Source organism: Phlebotomus papatasi, chromosome 1 (genome assembly GCF_024763615.1).
Source record: "Phlebotomus papatasi isolate M1 chromosome 1, Ppap_2.1, whole genome shotgun sequence".
Lineage (NCBI taxonomy): Eukaryota > Metazoa > Arthropoda > Insecta > Diptera > Psychodidae > Phlebotomus > Phlebotomus papatasi.
In genome coordinates this window covers 11,800,796-11,819,694 of record NC_077222.1, presented here as the reverse complement: position 1 = coordinate 11,819,694, position 18,899 = coordinate 11,800,796, and the positions used below count along the sequence as shown (strand labels likewise).

The 18,899-nt window shown below is 34.6% G+C and overlaps 1 protein-coding gene across 2 annotated transcripts in view; it reads right to left on the bottom strand.

The window, feature by feature from the left end:
- The window catches only part of LOC129800032 (putative transcription factor SOX-14), a 68,806-nt gene that overhangs the window by 8,921 nt on the left and 40,986 nt on the right, over positions 1–18,899 (bottom strand). Inside the window, exon 3 of one of the 2 annotated variants that reach the window (XM_055844390.1) lies at positions 2,011–3,254. In XM_055844390.1, coding sequence (XP_055700365.1) covers positions 2,019–3,254 — 1,236 coding nt within the window. In that variant the 3' untranslated portion in view covers positions 2,011–2,018. Of the gene's footprint in view, positions 1–1,537; positions 3,255–18,899 lie in introns of those variants that run through there. The other variant, XM_055844389.1, reaches the window with a different exon arrangement.

Below are 18,899 nucleotides of genomic sequence, written 5' to 3'. Positions count from 1 at the left end.
ACAATAAGTTTTGTTTAGTAAACATGTTTTCGAAACTACCTGTGAGCGTGAGTGAGATGACTAGCTCTAGGTCTCACTCACTCTCACTGGAATGTCCAAAAACATGTTTTCAAAACAAAACCAAATTTGCGAATCCCTTTTGTATATTTAAAATCATATTTGCAAAATCAAATCAATTATGAATGCTTATCTTGCCTACCTCTATATTTATCTCTCTCACTCTGTCTCAAAGCATGTTTGAAAAATACAGACGATCACGTGACTACGTGTGTAGCTTATAGGCAACGCACAATTGATTTTCTTTTGAAAGTGTTTGCTTAGAATTTCAGCTAGTTTCATTGCAGTTTCATCTCTCTTTTCCCGGCCTCGAAAACTTGTTTCCAAAACCAAAACAAACTGTGCATACCCCAATAGCTTTTCTTTTCAAAAAAAAAATACCGAAATAATGCCTTGCACTCTGTAACCTCTATCTCTGTCCAGCCTAAAACCACTAATATGCAATATATTGAATATCTATCAGCATTAAATGACATTTTATTGACGAATATTGTGCATAATTTATGCCATTGTGGCTCTCTCATGGTTTTTCCCCGCCGAAAAGAAAAAAAACAAACATCACTCTCGTCGTCATGAAAGTGATAAAGTTTACGGTTACCGCAAAAGTAAGATAGAAAGTAGGTTTTTGTGTAAAAGCCCCCGCTGAGATGACTTTGGGACTTATTCAACTGCCTGGATAAGACTTTGCGCAATGTCTCATGACCATAACCTCACATTTTCGTTGAAACTGCAGCGTCATCTGGCGGGAGTTTTTTTGTATTTCGAATAAAAACAAAGTCGCGCTCAAATTGCAAGCTAAGAACTTTCTATATTAACCACGATTTTTTTTTTTAAAAATGTTTTGTTGTGTTTATATCCTATTCTCCAATAACATCAAATACTAGTTTTATTTACTGTGACAAGAAGCATTGTCAAGTCGCGGGAAGGAAGGTATATGTCAAATTTGATATTAAAAGTGTCAAAACCTGTGCTAAATTTTGGGCTTTGCCGTGAGGAATTTTATTTTTGTTTTTTTTTTTGCTTTGTTTACTGGTGAAGGTGTTAAAAAAATCTACGCTGAGTTTTGCAGAATGAGCATGGGTTGTCTATTTCTTGGATTCCTATAAAAAAAACACTACAACACTCTTTATTTTTTCAATTTTTTTTTGTTTATTTCGAAAAACTTTTCCAACCGATCTCTCCACTCAGAGTCATTCTTTTTTTGTTGTTTAAATATCTTTAAAGCAATAGGTTGTTTATTCAATAATGTGTATCAACATCAATTTGAAAATATGTATATTATATATAATTTTTTTTTGTGTATTTATATTGTAATATATATCTCTGCACATAAGAGTCAACAATGAATATAATATATATTTAATCATTTTCTTCTTCTTCTTATTTTAAATGTCAATTATGTAGTAAATATAATATGTATTTCACAGAAACCATGAACTCTTATTCTCCGTCATTTTTTTTTCTTTTACTTCTTTCCTTTCTGTACAATCTGTCTTCAATCAAAAATTTTCCGGACCCCAAAAACTTAGGGGTCCCCTACCCATCTCTCAATTGACGAAATTTTCCAAGTTCCTTGAGAAAAAATTACGATGTTTTCTACAAAAAACAAAATTTCAACTTTTGACAGTTAGCCTATTATTTGAAGCCTGTCAAATGCAAATTCCGAAATGTTCCGAAACGATTACGTAATTGCAGATCGTAACCTTTTCTCCGAGGAGTTGGACAATTCCGATAAAATCGTGAAAATAAAAGTTGGAGCACGTGGTTTTTGGGCAAACTTTAGTGCTTGGTTTGATTTGTTTTTTCTTTCAAAAAATGGTTCATTTTTTTTTTGTTTTCAAATAGAAGAAATCACAAAAAAAGGGGCGGGTCCTTATGTCAAAAAAAGAAGATGAAAGGATGGGGGGGAAGGTGACTCAGGGTCACGGTGCAACAAGTCTTGAAAGGGCTCACCTTTAGGTTCACAGCATATCGAAGTCGGTGAACATCTTGGACGTCTCGGCTTCGCTGTACGGGAAGTCCAGGTGACTACCCGAGCTGGAGGAGTTCGTCTCGAGATTGTCATAGGAGTCAATTTGGAAGTCCATGGGTTCAATAATGGTGTTAAAGGCACCAATTTCAACCCTATCAGTCTCCTGCTTGATCTCACTGAAATCCGTATGGTAGTTGTTGTTGAGCTGGTTCTTATCGCAGATGGTGGCATTGAGATTGGCATCATTGGACGTCAGCAATTCGCTGAGTGTGTCCTGCTCAAATCCATTGGGCCCGGTGCACTGCGATACGGGACGTGTGATGTCATCTGGGTATTTCTTCGTCGTCACCCCATTGAACATTGTGCCATTGGTGTAGAAGTATGTTGGCTTCTGACTCGGCACCTCCATGTATCTTGCCATGAGATCAATTGTGATATTTGTCTTATCCTCGGAACAGAATGTATCGAGGAGATCATTTGTGTCCGGAAATGACTCATTCTCGAGGAACATTTTGGTGTCATTGTCAAACAAACGTTGTTCCGTATCAAACATACGGTCTGTTTGCGTATCCGCTGCCACGGCTAACGGACTATCCTCGTAGAATGTGGCACTTTCGGGTGAATTGGGGATATGCTCATTGCCATCCATGCTGTACAGCTGTGTACCCGTTACAGGTTCACTAATTGCATTGACATAGATCTGCGCAGCTTGATTCACTGATACTCCCCCATTGCGTGCTATCAGTTCCGTTATCGGACTCAGACGGATGCTGTGCATCTTGGCCGGACTGCGACTATTGTTATTCGTGTCATTCTTCGTGACACGCTGTGAATTGCGCCTTGTGGCTTTGCGTACCCCACTTAGTGGTGGGGAACGTGTAGCTGATGCAGGGGAACCAGTTGAGCTGGGTGAGGCAGATGATGCCGAGGATGGGGATGAGGCAGATGGGGTAGTTGACTTTGTTGGTTTATTCTGCTTCTTCTTGGGACGGTACTTGTAATTTGGATACTCCTGCAAATGGAGTTTCCTCAATCTCTCCGCCTCCTCAATATAGGGCTTCTTCTCCTCATCTGACAGTGCCTTCCACCTAGCACCCAAATTCTTCGAGATCTCGGCATTGTGCATATCTGGGGTTACCTCAGTTATTTTACGCCTTTCAATCTGACTCCACACCATAAAGGGATTCATTGGTCGTTTAATGTGACCCGGATGGTGTTTCTTTGTCTGCAATGACAAAAAAACAGGGAAGGGTATGGTTTAGCCTAGAGATCTAGGTACGGGACTAAACGCAATTATCAGGGAAATAGCCTTAGTGTTCTTCCAAAAACAAAAATCTTATGCATTTCTATGTTTTATGCAGTGGTCAAAGGAGATATATCTAAAGTCTTAGGATTAAGTATAAGTCGAGATACCTATCCTTATTGGATGGTATAGTAGGTCTTGAACTCTCAAATTTCAAGCCCTGTTTGATGGTCAAGACAAACACAATCTCTGTAATAATGGTCAAAGAACAAAAATTCTATGTTCATTTTGTGACATGAAAGGGTCAAAGGAGGTATATCTAAAGTCTTAGGATTAAGTATAAGTCGAGATAACAATCCTTATTGGATGGTCCTTATTAGATTTCAAGCCCTGTCTGATGGTTAAGGCAAACTAAATCTCTGTAAGAGTCAAAAAACAAAAATTCTATGTTCATTTTGTGACATGAAAGGGTCAAAGGAGGTATATCTAAAGTCTTAGGATTTTGGATAAGTCAAGATACCTATCCTTATTTGATGGTATTGTAGGTCTTGAACTCTTAGATTTCAAGCCCTGTTTGATGGTCAAGGCAAACAAAATCTCTGTAAGGGTCAAAAAACAAAATTCTATGTTTATTTTGTCAAATGACGGGGTCAAAAGAGGTATATCAAAAGTCTTAAGATTAATATAAGTCGAGATAACTATCCTTATTGGATGGTACAGTAGGGCTTGAACTCTGAAATTTCAAGCCCTGTTTGATGGTCAAGACAAACAAAATCCCAGTAAGGATCAAAATACAAAAATTATATGTTCATTTTGTGACATGAAAGGGCCAAAGGAGGTATATCAAAAGTCTTAGGATTTAGTATAAGTCGAGATAACTATCCTTCTTGGATGGTTTCTTATGTCCTGAACTTTCAGGTTTCAAGCCATGTTGGAAAGTCAATCCAAATGTAACCTCTGTAATGGGAAGTATCAAAAAATCCACATGTTCTTTTGTTAAATCAATGAGTGAAAGGCGATATATCTAAAGCCTTAGGGTTTTTACGGTACGTCGAGATACTCATCCCTAAGGAATGGTTCCTTAGCCCTTGAACTTTAAGATTTCAAGATTTCAAGCCAAGCCTGAATATAAAGACAAACACAATTACCAAAATTTCCAAGTATAGTTTCTCTCAAATGCAAAGGGTGTCAAAGGTTTTCCAATAACAAGGGATATGCATCGGCTCTAGTGGGTTTCCAGGGTCTTAAAATGAGGTATTTCAAGCTCAACCGGAAGGTCATGAGGAATAAAACCCGAGCAATGGGCAAGAATATAAAATTCTCATAATTTTTCAATCAAGTGCAAGGGTAAAAGGAGATATATCTAATGTCTTAGGTTATCTTATAAGTCAAGATACTCATACCTTTTAATCACTCTCAAAAGCCTTGAACTTTGAAATTTTAAGCCCAGCCGAAAGATCAATAGCCCTATTCCCTTACACCGAGCCCAAGTATTAATCATCAAAAATCTGCTATGTCAATTTAACCTTTTTCCTCACACCCACAAGCCCCATACTTGGTGGAAAATCCCGTGAACACGCTCAACCATTGACCTTTTCCTATTTTGACATTTTCCCAAACCCCTTTTCAGGAATCCGGACAATTAACCCCTCCCGCCCCCCTTTTGAGCGGGGCGACAAAAGTAGCCCAGGAGGAAATACATTGTATGTTCTTCTTGGAGGGAAATTGAGGAAATCCATGGTATTACAATTCTCGCATTTCAATCAAAATCGAATTAAATTCCACTCACAGTATTGTGATTGATTAAATAATGATAAAAAATTACCAAGTGGGCAACCTTGACAGTTTCACGATATTGCGCCCTGGGTCTTGCACTTGGTATTGTGTACACGAAGAAGCGCGCGCGACTTAAATAATTTATATCACAAAAAAAAAGCAAGCACCAACTTATTCAAATTGCCATGTTTGACGCGTGAGAATGATAAAAAAGAAGAAGAATTTATAGAGAAAAAAATTGTGGTGGCGGAAGAAGGAATTGTTGGACATTTTTAGCACCAAGTATTGTTCGTAAAGCTATCATTGAAGTACTTAGAGATAAGTCATTTCCCAGTGTCTCTGGGTGGGGACTATTGAGAGAGAAAGAGGAGGCTTCTGATGTGAGGAGAGCTGTTTTAGTATCAGGAAAAAAGTTCTCAGGGTGTCTTCTTGAAAGACAACATACAGATTTTTTTTCTTTCCTCCATAGTGCAACATTATATGAAAATGTACGAGAGAAACGTGAAATTAAATTCAATTAAATTGCGCAACTTTAATAGTTCAATTTCATGGTGAGTTCTCCTCATCATAAAATTCCAAGATGTCTCCATGATTTACTGATGATGTTCTATGGGTCTCTGCACGATTCCATCGCGACATTTTTGTCCCCAACCCTCCTCCCCAACGTTGCTTGGCCTGATGGATTTAATGCTGGATGGCATTAAAGAGTGCAAAAGAAGGCCCCCATTGTTGCATCAGTCATGGACTAGCACTGTCAATCAGGTAGAGATCAACGACATACAAGTTTAGGAGCAAAAAAAAAACTAATAATTTTCTGCAGAAAAATTGGCGCCAAAACAGGAGGAAAAGTCTGTGTGAGAAAAAATGCGCGTCTTTTAGCAGAAATTCCCCATTAAAATGAGGAAGTGAAAATGACTTGTCCTTCTGCCACCCGTATATGTGGAAACTGTTCATTTCGTGACCTCGATTTGTGTGCGTATATAAATCACACAGGCACGACTATATAATAATCCAACAATTTCCAAAGAGACACCAATGAGATTGACTTCTTGTACCATCGCGATTAGGTTTAATGCTTTGGACAATCTCAAGACGCGAGATTAAAAATCCAATCCAATCGTAAATCGCAATCGTCGCGCGCGCGAAAAAAAAAGTCCATCACCTTGCTGGTATAGAACACAAACCATACTCTAAACTCCCCTCATTTTAATTGCTTGTCATATAAATTTGTGCTCAATGCGATGATGTGGCGCCAATTTCTAACAATCTTCATCGCTAGATGACTTTTCTCCACACATATACCCAGGCCAGGCTATATGAGAGCTCCACAGAGAACGCGGAAATCTCAATAAAATGGATGGTGTTATTAATAAAATTCACAAAAAGATCTCTCACTCTCTCATATAATACTCCATCAGTTGGGATTTTTGCCGCAGAACAAGATGAAAATGTGCAAGGTTGCTGCTTGAGATAAAGTGGAAGAATCACTCAAAACACCTTGAAGTATTGTTGACGGATGGAGGTATATAAAATCCCTCATCTCACTTAATTTCACGTGTGGGTGGATTTGAGAGGCTCTTCTGACCACTCAAAACAAATCGAACATTGCGGAATCGGCAGGGGGCACCAACTCAACGTCAATAGCACTAACATTAATTGTTAATGCAACTTTTATAACTGCATAAATTTTGTACCATCGACAGAATGGAAAATCTTACATGTACTAAAATTAGTACATTATTATATCTTAAAATCGAACTAGTTTTGCAGCGGAATAACATCAAATCTTTGAACTCTCACTAAATTTTTTCTTCCAATATAAGCTACCTCTTTAGATGTACTAAAATTAGTACAAATATATTTTAGGGTTGTACTAAACTCCTAGAACACTGGCCAAGTTGGCACGTAATACTTTCTTGTAGTGCTTTAATTCAGTTTTCTCTAATAGAACACAAGAATTTCCTCTTCAAATGTACTAAAATTACAACACAAAAATTTTAGTACATTACTTGTGAAGCTATTAAGATCCTGAGTATATTTGTTCTTGTTAGCATTTTGCACCAGTTATGCTTAGTTCTTCCCTATATTTGAAAAAAGGTTCTTTTGAATTGTTCTAAAATGGCAAAAAACAAAGGAGCAGTAAAATATCTAATTATGGTCATTGGAAAACTTAAATCTTTACTCAATTGGGTCTAATTTATATATTTAACATTTAAAATTGTTGCAGGTAGAATGAAAAGCAATTTATTTTCCCTTTTACCAAAATTTGGATGATAATATCACTGTTTCAAGTCTTTTGTTACTCCTAAATTTTAACTTTTTACTGATAATTTATACAATGCCTTCTGAAATTAGTACTAATTTTTCAGCCCAGAAATAGTCTAAATAACTTTGATAAAGTATTGCTAAAATCGTTAGACTGATTAAGCAGAAAATCTATGCAAGCCATTGTGAGGAGGTGTCGACCTCGGGGCAGACCTAGGACAAGGTGGCTGAATCAAAATCAGGATCTTGCCTGAAAAGAGCTTAGGATCGACCTTGAACACCTCCCTGAAGTGGCAGAGGATCGGCAGGCGTAGACAGCTAACCTATACGTCCTAGGTCTGCTACCCCAATAGGGATAAACGGTTGAAAATGATAATGATGCTGACTAGGGAGAAGGCTGTCGGATTGTCTTTACAATTATTAAAATAAGTACTAAGACGAGGCCGACCTAGCCTCCGATGGACCGATGGCGTGGACCAGGACGCCAGCTCATTAGAGGTACGGAATTGGAGAACAGTGGCGCGTAATAGGATCGAATGGCGACGGGTAATGAGTCAGGCCAAGACCAGCAAATGGTTGTAGCACCGGTTAAGTAAATAAGTACTAAATTTTGGGATTGTAAAACATTGAACTGTTTAGTACTGTACATTCCCAAAAGAATATTCAATCTGTCTTTATAGTACTCCAGACGGTAACTTTTCAAAAACATATTAAAATTTAAGTAAACTTTAGATGTACTAAAATTAGTACTAAGAGTTATCATTAGGGGCTAGTTAACCAGCTTTATACTTAGTTGGTTAAGTATTCCACTGAACTGTTCTGACTATTTCTGTTGATATTTTTTTAACAGTCCGTTTTGTAAGAATTTAATAAGGAAAATTTAAACCTCAATAGTACTAAAATTAAGTCGTAAAAGCTTGATATCAAGAAGAATAAAGCACCCTGAGAATGGCATAGATTAGTAAAATTTTGCTTATTTAAAAAAGAAACAAAAAAAAGAAATTGTATTAAAAGACCAAATTGACTAAGGCTCACGTCAGCTGTACTAAAAAAAATCAGACATATTTTAGTATCTGTCTGCCTAAGTGTAATAAGTAATGTATTTATTTTATTTAAGAAGAACAGTGTCTTAAACACAAAACCATTGTTCTGGTTTTATTAAGAAAATAGTTTTAAACAAAAAATCGGTCTCGAAGTTCCAAAATTCAAGATCCAAATCAATTTGTACTAAAATATATTTACAAAAATCAAATTTGGAGACAAGCTCAGTTATACTTCTTCATTTGTTTTTAAATCCTTTTAATTTTCCACATATGAGCCTTATGTTCTAAAATTAGTACACAAAATTAAATTTGAAGATAAAGATTATTTGTTATAATTCTGACTGTTTTGCTATTAGGCTCTGCTTAGTTAAACCTTGATTTGTAATATCACAAACTTTTTTTTTCTTAAGGTTTATTGGATTTCATAAGACCACTTGTACTAAAATTGCTACATTGGTGAAAAAATGCAAAATGAATACAATTCTCTGACAAATTTATTTTCTCCAATTAAAATGCTTAGTATTCCAATTTTGAAGTTCAATTGTGATCCCTATTAAAAGTAGTCAAACTCAGTTTGTACTAAAATTCATGTTAAAAAGATATACTAAAAATAGGAACAAGTAAAAATTTTATAAGGATGCTAATTCGTTTTTGAACCTAATTAAAATCATCTTTCTTTTGGAGTCTGACGGGGAACTTTATGCTCTCAATTCTTCCGGTGTTCGTCAGAAGGGTATTCCTCTTTTCAAATTAAAAGAATCTGTTTTTTCTCCAAAGCTTTCAATCCACTGAAGAAGACCCATACGAAGGGTTGAAAGCTTTGGAGAAAAAAACAGATTCTTTTAATTTGAAAAGAGGAATACCCTTCTGACGAACATCGGAAGAATTGAGAGCACTAATTAAAATCAGTTCAAGAAAATATTCGATTTAACACCCCCTGGTTTTACGGTTTTCCAATTTCCAGACAAACCAAACAAACTTTCAATAACAAATAAAATCCTTATCTTGACTTCATTTCTATTTTCAAGCGTTCATTAGAGCTCTCACCATTAAAATTAGAACTTGAAGAAAAACAGTGAACTAATTCTAGCTTCCTAAATTTAAGAAACATGCCCAGAAAACTACTTGAAACCACCTAAAACCGATTTTAACAAGATTTTGAGAAAATCTTCTTAGTCAAACTTCCGCTAGGTTTTTTTTTTGGTATTCGTGGAAAATTCCACTAAATTCCCCAAATGTGCTAAACTACTCTAATTTTTTCACAATCATTCATCATCGAGATAATTTTTCCGCTGAATCTCACCCGTATCGTGAATCATCCGTTTGACTAATTAATTCCACAAGAGAGCGCACCGGGGAAAAAAACGCTGCGTAAAGGGTGCGTATTGGGCGAAAAGCCCAAGGGGTGGATTACCAGGGATATTAGAGCATACAGCGAGTCGTAAAATATTGTAATTATTCTAATACCGAACACTGGGGTCAACTTGGAGAGCCTTTTGTTGGGAGGGTTGGACTTTTCTTGAGCCTTGGCTTTCTTTAGCTGGCGAACTGTTGCTGGGCCCTTTCAAAAAAAAAGCGAGGGAAGGTGCGTGGTCAGGTACACAGGTAGATTTGTCATAATTAGTGTGAAGCACGCGATGTCAGTTCACTCTTAAATATATCCGTGTGACATTTGGCTCCCGCAGGGACTTGGACTGGGCGGGAAAATTAGGCAGGAGCAGTGGTACGAAGGGTATTTTCTTTGAATTGGAGATGCAGTTGGATGGTGAAATTGTTCCAAGACAATTGCGCAAAAATCAGCGCGAGCTAGAGAGATGATTTACGGTTATGCCTCGCGGTGGTCAATTACTAATAACCTACAAATTGTCTCTAGAGCGCCTCTCGCACACTGCACTTATTATCCCCTAAGTTACACTTAATTCCATCAATTCCATCACCGTTTGTATATACTTCTGAGGTAATCTCGAAAAAAAAAAAATACTCCGTATCGGCGCAAGATCTCAAAATAACAAAATAAAATAAAAAAACATCCATGGAAATTTCTCCTCGAAAGTCTAAGAAAATTACACCTAGAGCGCCTAATCACCATAGACTTCCATAAGACGCCAAAGATAGGTGATGTGAAGTACAACAACAACAACAAAAAAAAAAGCAATTTTTTGTGTGGTTTCTCGCACTTGAAAATACATTTGAAAAAAAAAAGAGAAGAAATGAAAGAGAAGAACCAGAGATTTCCATGAGGCCGATAGTACACAAATCACCATGTTAGACAAAACGGAAATAGTGTGAAATAAATGTTTCGAGATCATTAATTTTATTGTGGTTATATATATATTTTTTTTCTTCTTCTTACACCGCTCACTTAACTCCCAAAACCCCCCTCCCCGCCAAAGAATTTTCCAACTGAGATGGTAGTGAGCAAGAAAATTAATTTTTACAAGATATTGCTACGGTAAATTATTGGGTGTATTTAAAAAGCAACAAATTTTCGACAAAATTAAGCAATTAATCTAACACCCATCCACTTTATGGCCATTTCTACGCAACTTTTATTTTCGTGTGAATTATTGGGCATGGGCGAGAAAATTCAAAAAACTGCTCTTTCTGAATGCATCTCAAAAAGGTAAACACGTTAACATGGAATAAATAATTTTATATTAGGTTTTTCTTGTGGAAAATCAACCTCAGAAAGAAGAGTTATGGAGAAAATTGCTATAGAAACTCTGTTTTTAATTTTAGTACATGCATGTACTAAATCAAGGGATCATACTTATTGAGAAAAGGATTTTGAAAAAAAAGAATCTAAACCAATTAATTAAAAAAAAATAACACTATTAATTAAACTTTCTGTTCAACATCTTTACAAGAGAAGTAAAGTAGTAACAGGTTGTACTAAAAATCAGCCATGGTGTAAAAATTTCATTATTTTTATTAAAAAGAAAATTTTATGAAAACCAAACCAAATAGACATTATGGAACATTATTTTTCGGTTTATTAGAAATATATCAAATAACGAATTAAATGTCTTACGAAATGACAATTTATTAGATTCAAAAATAGTATTAATTTTAGTACTATTCCAAAGTATCTGGAACTTAAGTCTTTCGTTGAGAACGAATTTCATAAGCCTATTTTAAAAATTCAAAATAGGGTCTACCATATTAATCCTATTCAATTTTTTGAGACTTTAAGATCTTTTAAGGATAAGAAAACTTTTAATTCAAATGCTTTTTTTTTTAAAAAGAACTAGATTTTCAAAAAATAATTAAATATTCTTAGCATGGTTGTACGCAATTTCGGTTAAGTAAAAAAGCTTAACAGTAATTTTGAGGTTAGGATTTTTCTCAAAGACCACCAGAGCACCATAATTGGGGTACATTTGAAGTAGGGTTACTTTCTTTTGTTTTTAAAAGTCAAAAAGTTGGTTTACATCGTAATAAGATTCAGTTCCACTTAAAAATAGATTAAAAGGTTCTGTTTCAAAAGTTCTCCAATCCGACGGTGCTCCACTTCCTTTTGCACAAAATTAACCTAAGTGTTGAGGTTAGGACCGATCTTTCGAGATACTTTTATGACTTTTTTATGATGTTTGTTGAATATTCTTTTAATACTTCTATCAGAATATACTTAGGAATCATTTAGTAATTATTACCTTTAAAAATTAAGCGCGGTTATGACCCATCTAAGCTTTAAGGTTATGATTTAGTTTATGAACGATTGACAAATCTGTTTCGGTTGTTTAGAAAATAAATAATCAACTGCGGGATTAATATTTCAATTAAGAATACTTATGAATCTACTGAAATAACCATAGATATATTGCATTATCTGAAAGGTTAGGGCTAATATCACTTTTGAGGTTAGAATAGATCTTCCCAAATGGCAAAAGCTTTCATTTTTTATAAAGATAAGCAGTATCTAATCGAATTTTTTTTTAAGGAAAGGATATCTAGTCTGAAAATTTGAATGATCAACTTACTAAATTTAACGAAACATAAATAAAGCTGGAGCCAAGAACAATTTTGAGGTTAGAATTAGCGTTGCCGAATGGTTGAGGTTTGTTTTTTCTTTTTTCAAGAAAAACAACATCAAAACTAATATTTCTTTAAGGAATGAAAAACAGTTTACAGAATTTCATGAAAAAACAAGCGAGTCTAGGGCAAGAACATTTTTGAGGTTAGAAAAAAGCCTTCCCAAATGAGTAAGTGTTTTGTTTTTCGTTGAAGACAAGCAATATCAAATCTAATATTTTTATTAAAGAAAGAAAAACAGTCTGAATGATAATAAATTTACTGAAATTCATGAAAAAACGAGTAAGGTTAGGGTGGAGAATAATTTTGAGGTTAGAATTGATCTTCCCAAAAGGGTAAGATTTTTTCTTTTCGTTTAAGGCACGAAATATCAATTCTAGTATTCTTTAAAAAAAAATAGTTTGAATATTTAAATAATAAATTTACTGAATTTTTTGAAACTCAAGTGAAGTTTGGGCCATAAACAATTTGGAGGTTAGAATGAACCTTCCCAAATGTTTAAGGTTCTCGTTTTTGTTTTTTTTAAGGAACCTCAAAACTAATATTTTTAGGGAAAGAAAAAATGTCTGAATATTTCAATAATAAATTTACTGAATTTTTTGAAACACAAGTGAGGTTAGAGTTATGAACAATTTTGAGGTTAGAACGAACCTTCCCGAATGGTTAAGGCTCTCGGTTTTGTTTGTTTTAAGCAACCTCAAAACTAATATTTTTTAATGAAGGAAAAACTGTCTGAATATTTAAATAATAAATTTACTGCGTTTAATTAAAAACACGTAAGGCTTGAACCATGATCAACTTAGAGGTTAGAATAAACCTTTCCAAATAGGTAGGATTTTCCTTTTCGTTTTAGAAAGGCAGAACCAAAACTAATATTTTTCAAGGAAAGAAAAGGAATTTCAAAAATTTAAATAACATATGCACAGGACTAAATATAAAACAATTGAGGTTATGTTTAAGAACAATTTTAAGGTTAGAATCGATTTTTGAAATCTAAATGGTTTCCTTTGAGAAAAAATAAGAAAAATAATTCAAATAATTCAACGTTCTTTATCTTAAATTCAACAACAACAACAAAGTAAGGTTAGGGTTAATGGCTTATTCTCAATTTTGAGGTTAGGTGGTTAAATCTAATTGTTTTGCTTGAAAATTTTAATTTTAAACTCCTCCATGATGGTGTTCTGTGTCAATGTGCTTTCTCAATTGATTTTTTCTTTCCCCAAAAAAACAACAAACATTAGAACATGCAAGAGTCTTCCAAAGCCAGAAAGAAAATGCACCCAAAGAGATTTTCTCTGTTGCTCGTAAATTAATCAACGGTTGTTGTCATAAACACTTCATTGCAATGCTTGCAAGTATTAATGATAGTGCGCAGGATCTTTTGAATAATTTCATGTTTTCATGAATTTTCCATGGGCTATTTTCGCCTCAAAACATCTCTTCTAACATTGTGTCTCAGGGAGTTCAATCACTCAACTGCCCATTAATCGTCCTTTTGAGCCACACTGAATTGGATTTAGAACTGTGGGAGGGATTTTGGGATAACTTTGAGATATCTTTCATGTCATAGCACTCTTGCCTACACCCATGAAGATGACCTGAAAATTGCCCAACTGACCTTCTTTCGCTGAATTTTTCTAATTTGAATTATTTCCCGTTGAAGGTGACAGAGTGAAATTAAAGTGCCAATCTTTTTAGGATAATTCTTTTCCAAAAAATTTTTCCTCATTACTCTTTTGGTTTTAAGTTAAGAGCTTGATAGAGAAGCGAGAAAAAAATCTAACAATAGCCCTAATTATGGTTGTGGGCCTCGCGTTATTTTCATAAATTAATTCATTTTAATTGGCTCCGTCACTATTGCCCAAAAATATCTCCGATGGCCTTGCCGATCTCTTTTTTTTTCAACCAGGAGTATGCTTTGGAGCATTTGTAAAAAAAAACCACGAGACTCAATAAAAATTGCCTGAAAAAGACGGTTTTTTTCCGCCAAAAGTTACATGTCTTGGAAATGAGTAAAAATCTCCGGTGCTTGGTTGGAGTTCTTGGCCATATCGGGCAACACATCATTAATTTTTCCCGCATGTAATCAAAAGGCACATTTTGGCGGGAGATTTTTTGTTATGGGCAATTTTTGGCGGGAAGGTGGCGGAAGGCAGCAATTTGAGAGGTATGTTGTAGGCCTGAAAAAGATTGTAAGTGAGAAAAACCTGAGGAGAAAAAAACCCAACTCATGTGAGCCAAAGTAAATTAAATTAAACGTGTGAAATATGGATTAGATGGAAATTAATTTAATTATCTACCATTCTACCCATTTTTCAGAGACCTAAGAGAAAATCCCTCGACACTGAAGTGGGGAATGGTGGAAATAAAAAGCGAGAGTACTCATGAAGAACGTTGGCTTCTTATCAGCCTGAACTAGCCTGCATTTGATACGGATCTCCCCGTGGAAAAACTGCCAGGTGGAGAGAAAATACCAAGTGAAAAAGAAATAAGGCCCCAGAGACTGTAATGTTGGGAAAAAAATGCATCATGCAATCGTGACGTGTCACCACAAAAGTTGAAAATTATGCACAAAACATATATTTTTTTTTTATAACTATGCGCCTCTCATGGTGTTGTACGTTATTGTATAAATAAGCCAACATTAATATTTATATGCCACAATCACGTATTGGGCAACATTGGAAGCTTTAATTGTTATTATTAAAATAGTAAATTTATTAAATGTACGATCTTTTTTTTCATTATTATTTTACTTCACTATTTGAGCTACCAACGAAGCACAAACCAAACATTTTTGCCGCTGCAGAAAAGTGTTAACACACTTAGCAACTCACCATGAAATGATTTTGATTTATATCTTGTCTCACTTTGACTCAATATTGCGAATTTTCCAATGTGTAGCCATCCCTACGAATAATTTAATCGAGGTGCAAGCTGGACGTGTGAGCCGAGGGGGATGAAATCGGCTGTGGCTACTCAATTAACTGATCAGCAGTTACTACACTGAGAGAAATCCGAAAAAGTTAAAATAACATTCTGGAAATGTTTATTTTACCCTGCAGTATTGATCCGAAATCGGTGCAAATATTATGCTTTTAGGTGTATTAGGGGTTAAAGTTATCCTTTTTCATGTTAGTTTTACCCTTAAAAAGGTGTAAAATTAACATTAAAAATGCTAATATATTTTTACACCTAAAAAAAGTCAAAGTTATGAGGAAAAAAAGTTAATCGCACCCCCGTTTTTTTCTCAGTATATGTGACGATCTTTTGTAAAAATCCTGCCGATTTGCCGATTTCGCATGGATTTTTCGATCTCATACTAGTATGCCGATTTGGTTGAATTTCCGCAGAGATTCCATAGAATTTTCTCAGAAATTCCGCGATACGAATTTAAACAAGCCACATGAGTTTAAACGCTCCACTTCACAAGAGCGAACTTATATTTAAGAATAAGCCTACTGACCGTTTTTGGTCATTTTTGACCGTGGTAGAGTAGGTTGCTCAATAAATTTATCTTGGAAAAGAGAAAAAATCAAAATTTAACCACTGAAAAAATATATTCCATGCATATTTTAAGGAATTTATAAAGTTTGATAGTGACATTGTACCGTTCAAATATGTGTTAATTTTAGAAAGCTTTTAAACCGGTCAATTTGACCGGTTTAAAGGTCTTGGTAGGTTTATTGTCAAATCTACCGAATCTTCTTTACGATCGTGCTGATCTGCCGATTTTTGCTAAGTACCATGACGATCTGTCGATTCCTAACCAAATTAATCGGTCAATTTTTAGCTCCAGTTGACCAATTTTGCCGATCACCACTCATAGTTCACTCTGAGAGTCCCTTATTCACCCTTTGGTACTTTATAACATTTTTAAATCTAACGATATTACTTCAAACCCTTTCAAAAAACACAAATATTACTTATTTTAGTTTCATAAAATACGAGTTTAAGTATCCTCTTGGTTTTGAGGTTAGAACCAGCAGTCCAAAATTTATTATACTGTATCTTATTTATTACTTCTTACTCTTCTCAATTGTTACACTCGATAAAAGAAAAGACCATTTGAAAACTGTTATAATATTTCATTAATCTCAATTATAAAAAGTAAGGTTAGAATCTTTCTCAGTTTTAAGGTTAAATTAGGTTAGGCGTTGTGTTCTTCAAACTTTTTACAGCTTTTCTTGAAATATGTTACCATTTAAAATGTTAATGTAAAGGAAACTCTAACAATGAAAATTGAGGTTAGGACCACTTTCAACTTTAAGGTTAGGTATCATATTAAGGGAATATAGGCAAGGTTCGCACATAGTGAACCTTCAAACAAAACGAGTTTCTTCTTGATTTGCAAAGAGCTGGTTTACCATTCTCATCTCATCTCATGAGGATAATAATTAGCTATCTTATGACTACAACAAACTAATTTTCTACAAAGAAGGAGAAAATTCGCATAGTATGAAGGTTCACTGTGTGCGAACCATGACTACATTTCCCTATAGAAATAATTCAGATTTTCTCATAAAAAAGCGTTATTAATATTCAAAGAAGTTGGAGATATTTTGTAACTAGAACTGACAATGTTAGAAGAAAACAATTAAGCTTAAGTTAATGTCAATCTCTTTTAGGTTATGTTTGACATAAAAAAAACATTTTCAGTCTTCCTTTTAGAAATAAAATTTAAGAAACAGTGGCATTTAGTAGCGGCAACAGATTGGTAGTAAAGCTTCACAAAAAAGCAAATACTAATCAACCAGTTTAAGGCCTTACCTCAAAATTAACATTAGCCATAACCTCATTGTCTTTTTTCGAATATTGGAAGTATTAATTATGATTTTAAGACACTTTTTTTCATACCTGAAAATTTAGTAACTGTCTTTTTTTTTAAATATTTTTAACAAAATAAATTGAGGTTGATATTTATTTTTTAAGGTTAGAACCGATGTCTTAATGATGAAAATTGTGGTTAGGACATTTGGGTTACACTAGCCCAGATTAGTACTGAAGTTCTATTACACTGTTTTGAGGTTAAATTTAAGCAGTATTCTAGAGTTTGAAATTAGGATCACCTCTTCTATCTAAATATTCTTTTTTTAGAATTCAACATTTGAGGTTATGACAAAATATTCTTCAATACTTTCAAAGTTTCTCTTTCAGCTCGTCCATGAATCCCCAATTAACCAAATTTACCTTTGTAATTAACAATATCATTTCATTTTCAAACCAACAACTAACAATTTTGTTTTTGATAATAATCTCGCTGATTTTGTGCAAATCAAAATCACTAAACCATTTCAAAAATTTTCCCACTGACCTACCACTTCAAAAACTTATACTTTTTCGCCCAAAACTCCATGACACATAAAATAAATAGAAAAATAAAATATTGAATCAAGAGAAAATGAAATTAAATTGCATGATATGTATTTGTATCCAAGTTGATTTGGATGAAGAGTGGTTTTATAAGAGCGGGGTTGGAAGAACATTTTGCATTTTGCAACAATTTTATTTACAAGACAATGTATTAAATTTATTTGCTTGCATTCACAGATCATGCAACATGCAATCGTCTCGTCATTTTGTATATGGCTCTTTATAATGAAATGTGACGTTGAAATACAAAACGATCACATTCTCGGGATGTTCTTGGTTGGGGTTGAAGACACACATAGCATGGGATGAGGAGGAAGTTCTCAAAGTATAAGAATGAAAAAAAGCAGAGTATGAGCATGAAAAATTACACCAAGTGTGGAGAGAATCTGATAAAGATTGAATATTGTCTTAATATGACTGATGTTGAAGTGAAAACAAATCTCTTCTAAATGCTTCATTTATCACATGCATGCATCCAGGAATAATCATTGCTTCTGGCCCCACTTCGGCTCTGCCTTTAGTTGCAACACAAAACTTCGATGACCTTCTCATCATCAAACAGCTATTTAATATTATTATTTTTTTTTCGTATAGTCACAATTTTCGCCACTTATATTCTTCTCCTTATGTGCTGTTGCTTATAATGTGTGTCTCTCAACACTATGACCCTGATTGACTCACGTATCAAATGACTGGATTTCGTCAATATCGCACCTCACCGTCTCACCGTTTGGTCGACTAATGCGAAAGTGAATTTTATCACAAGTTTCTACATTAGGGAATTTCAACTGTTGACGATCATGTACGTGAGAAGTTGGAAAAGAATACCCTCAGGGGTGCATGTGAATTTTCCTGATGCGTGAAAAATCACCTGCACGTTCTAGAGGTGTGCGCGCTTCAAATAAGGTGGTGGAAATTATTTTAAAGATTTTAAGAAGATTTGTACTCAATCGACCCTTTTTTGATTAACTTAAAACAGTTTTATTGAGCTACCATTATTTAATAGTACTGTGGGCACATGAAATTCAGGCGGCGGCGGCAACCGAAATTTAAGCTATTTGGGCAATTCAAAGTATAAGTGGAAAACGCGAGAGTGTCTATTCATTTGAGTTGAATTTCAGAAAAAAAACTGATGAAA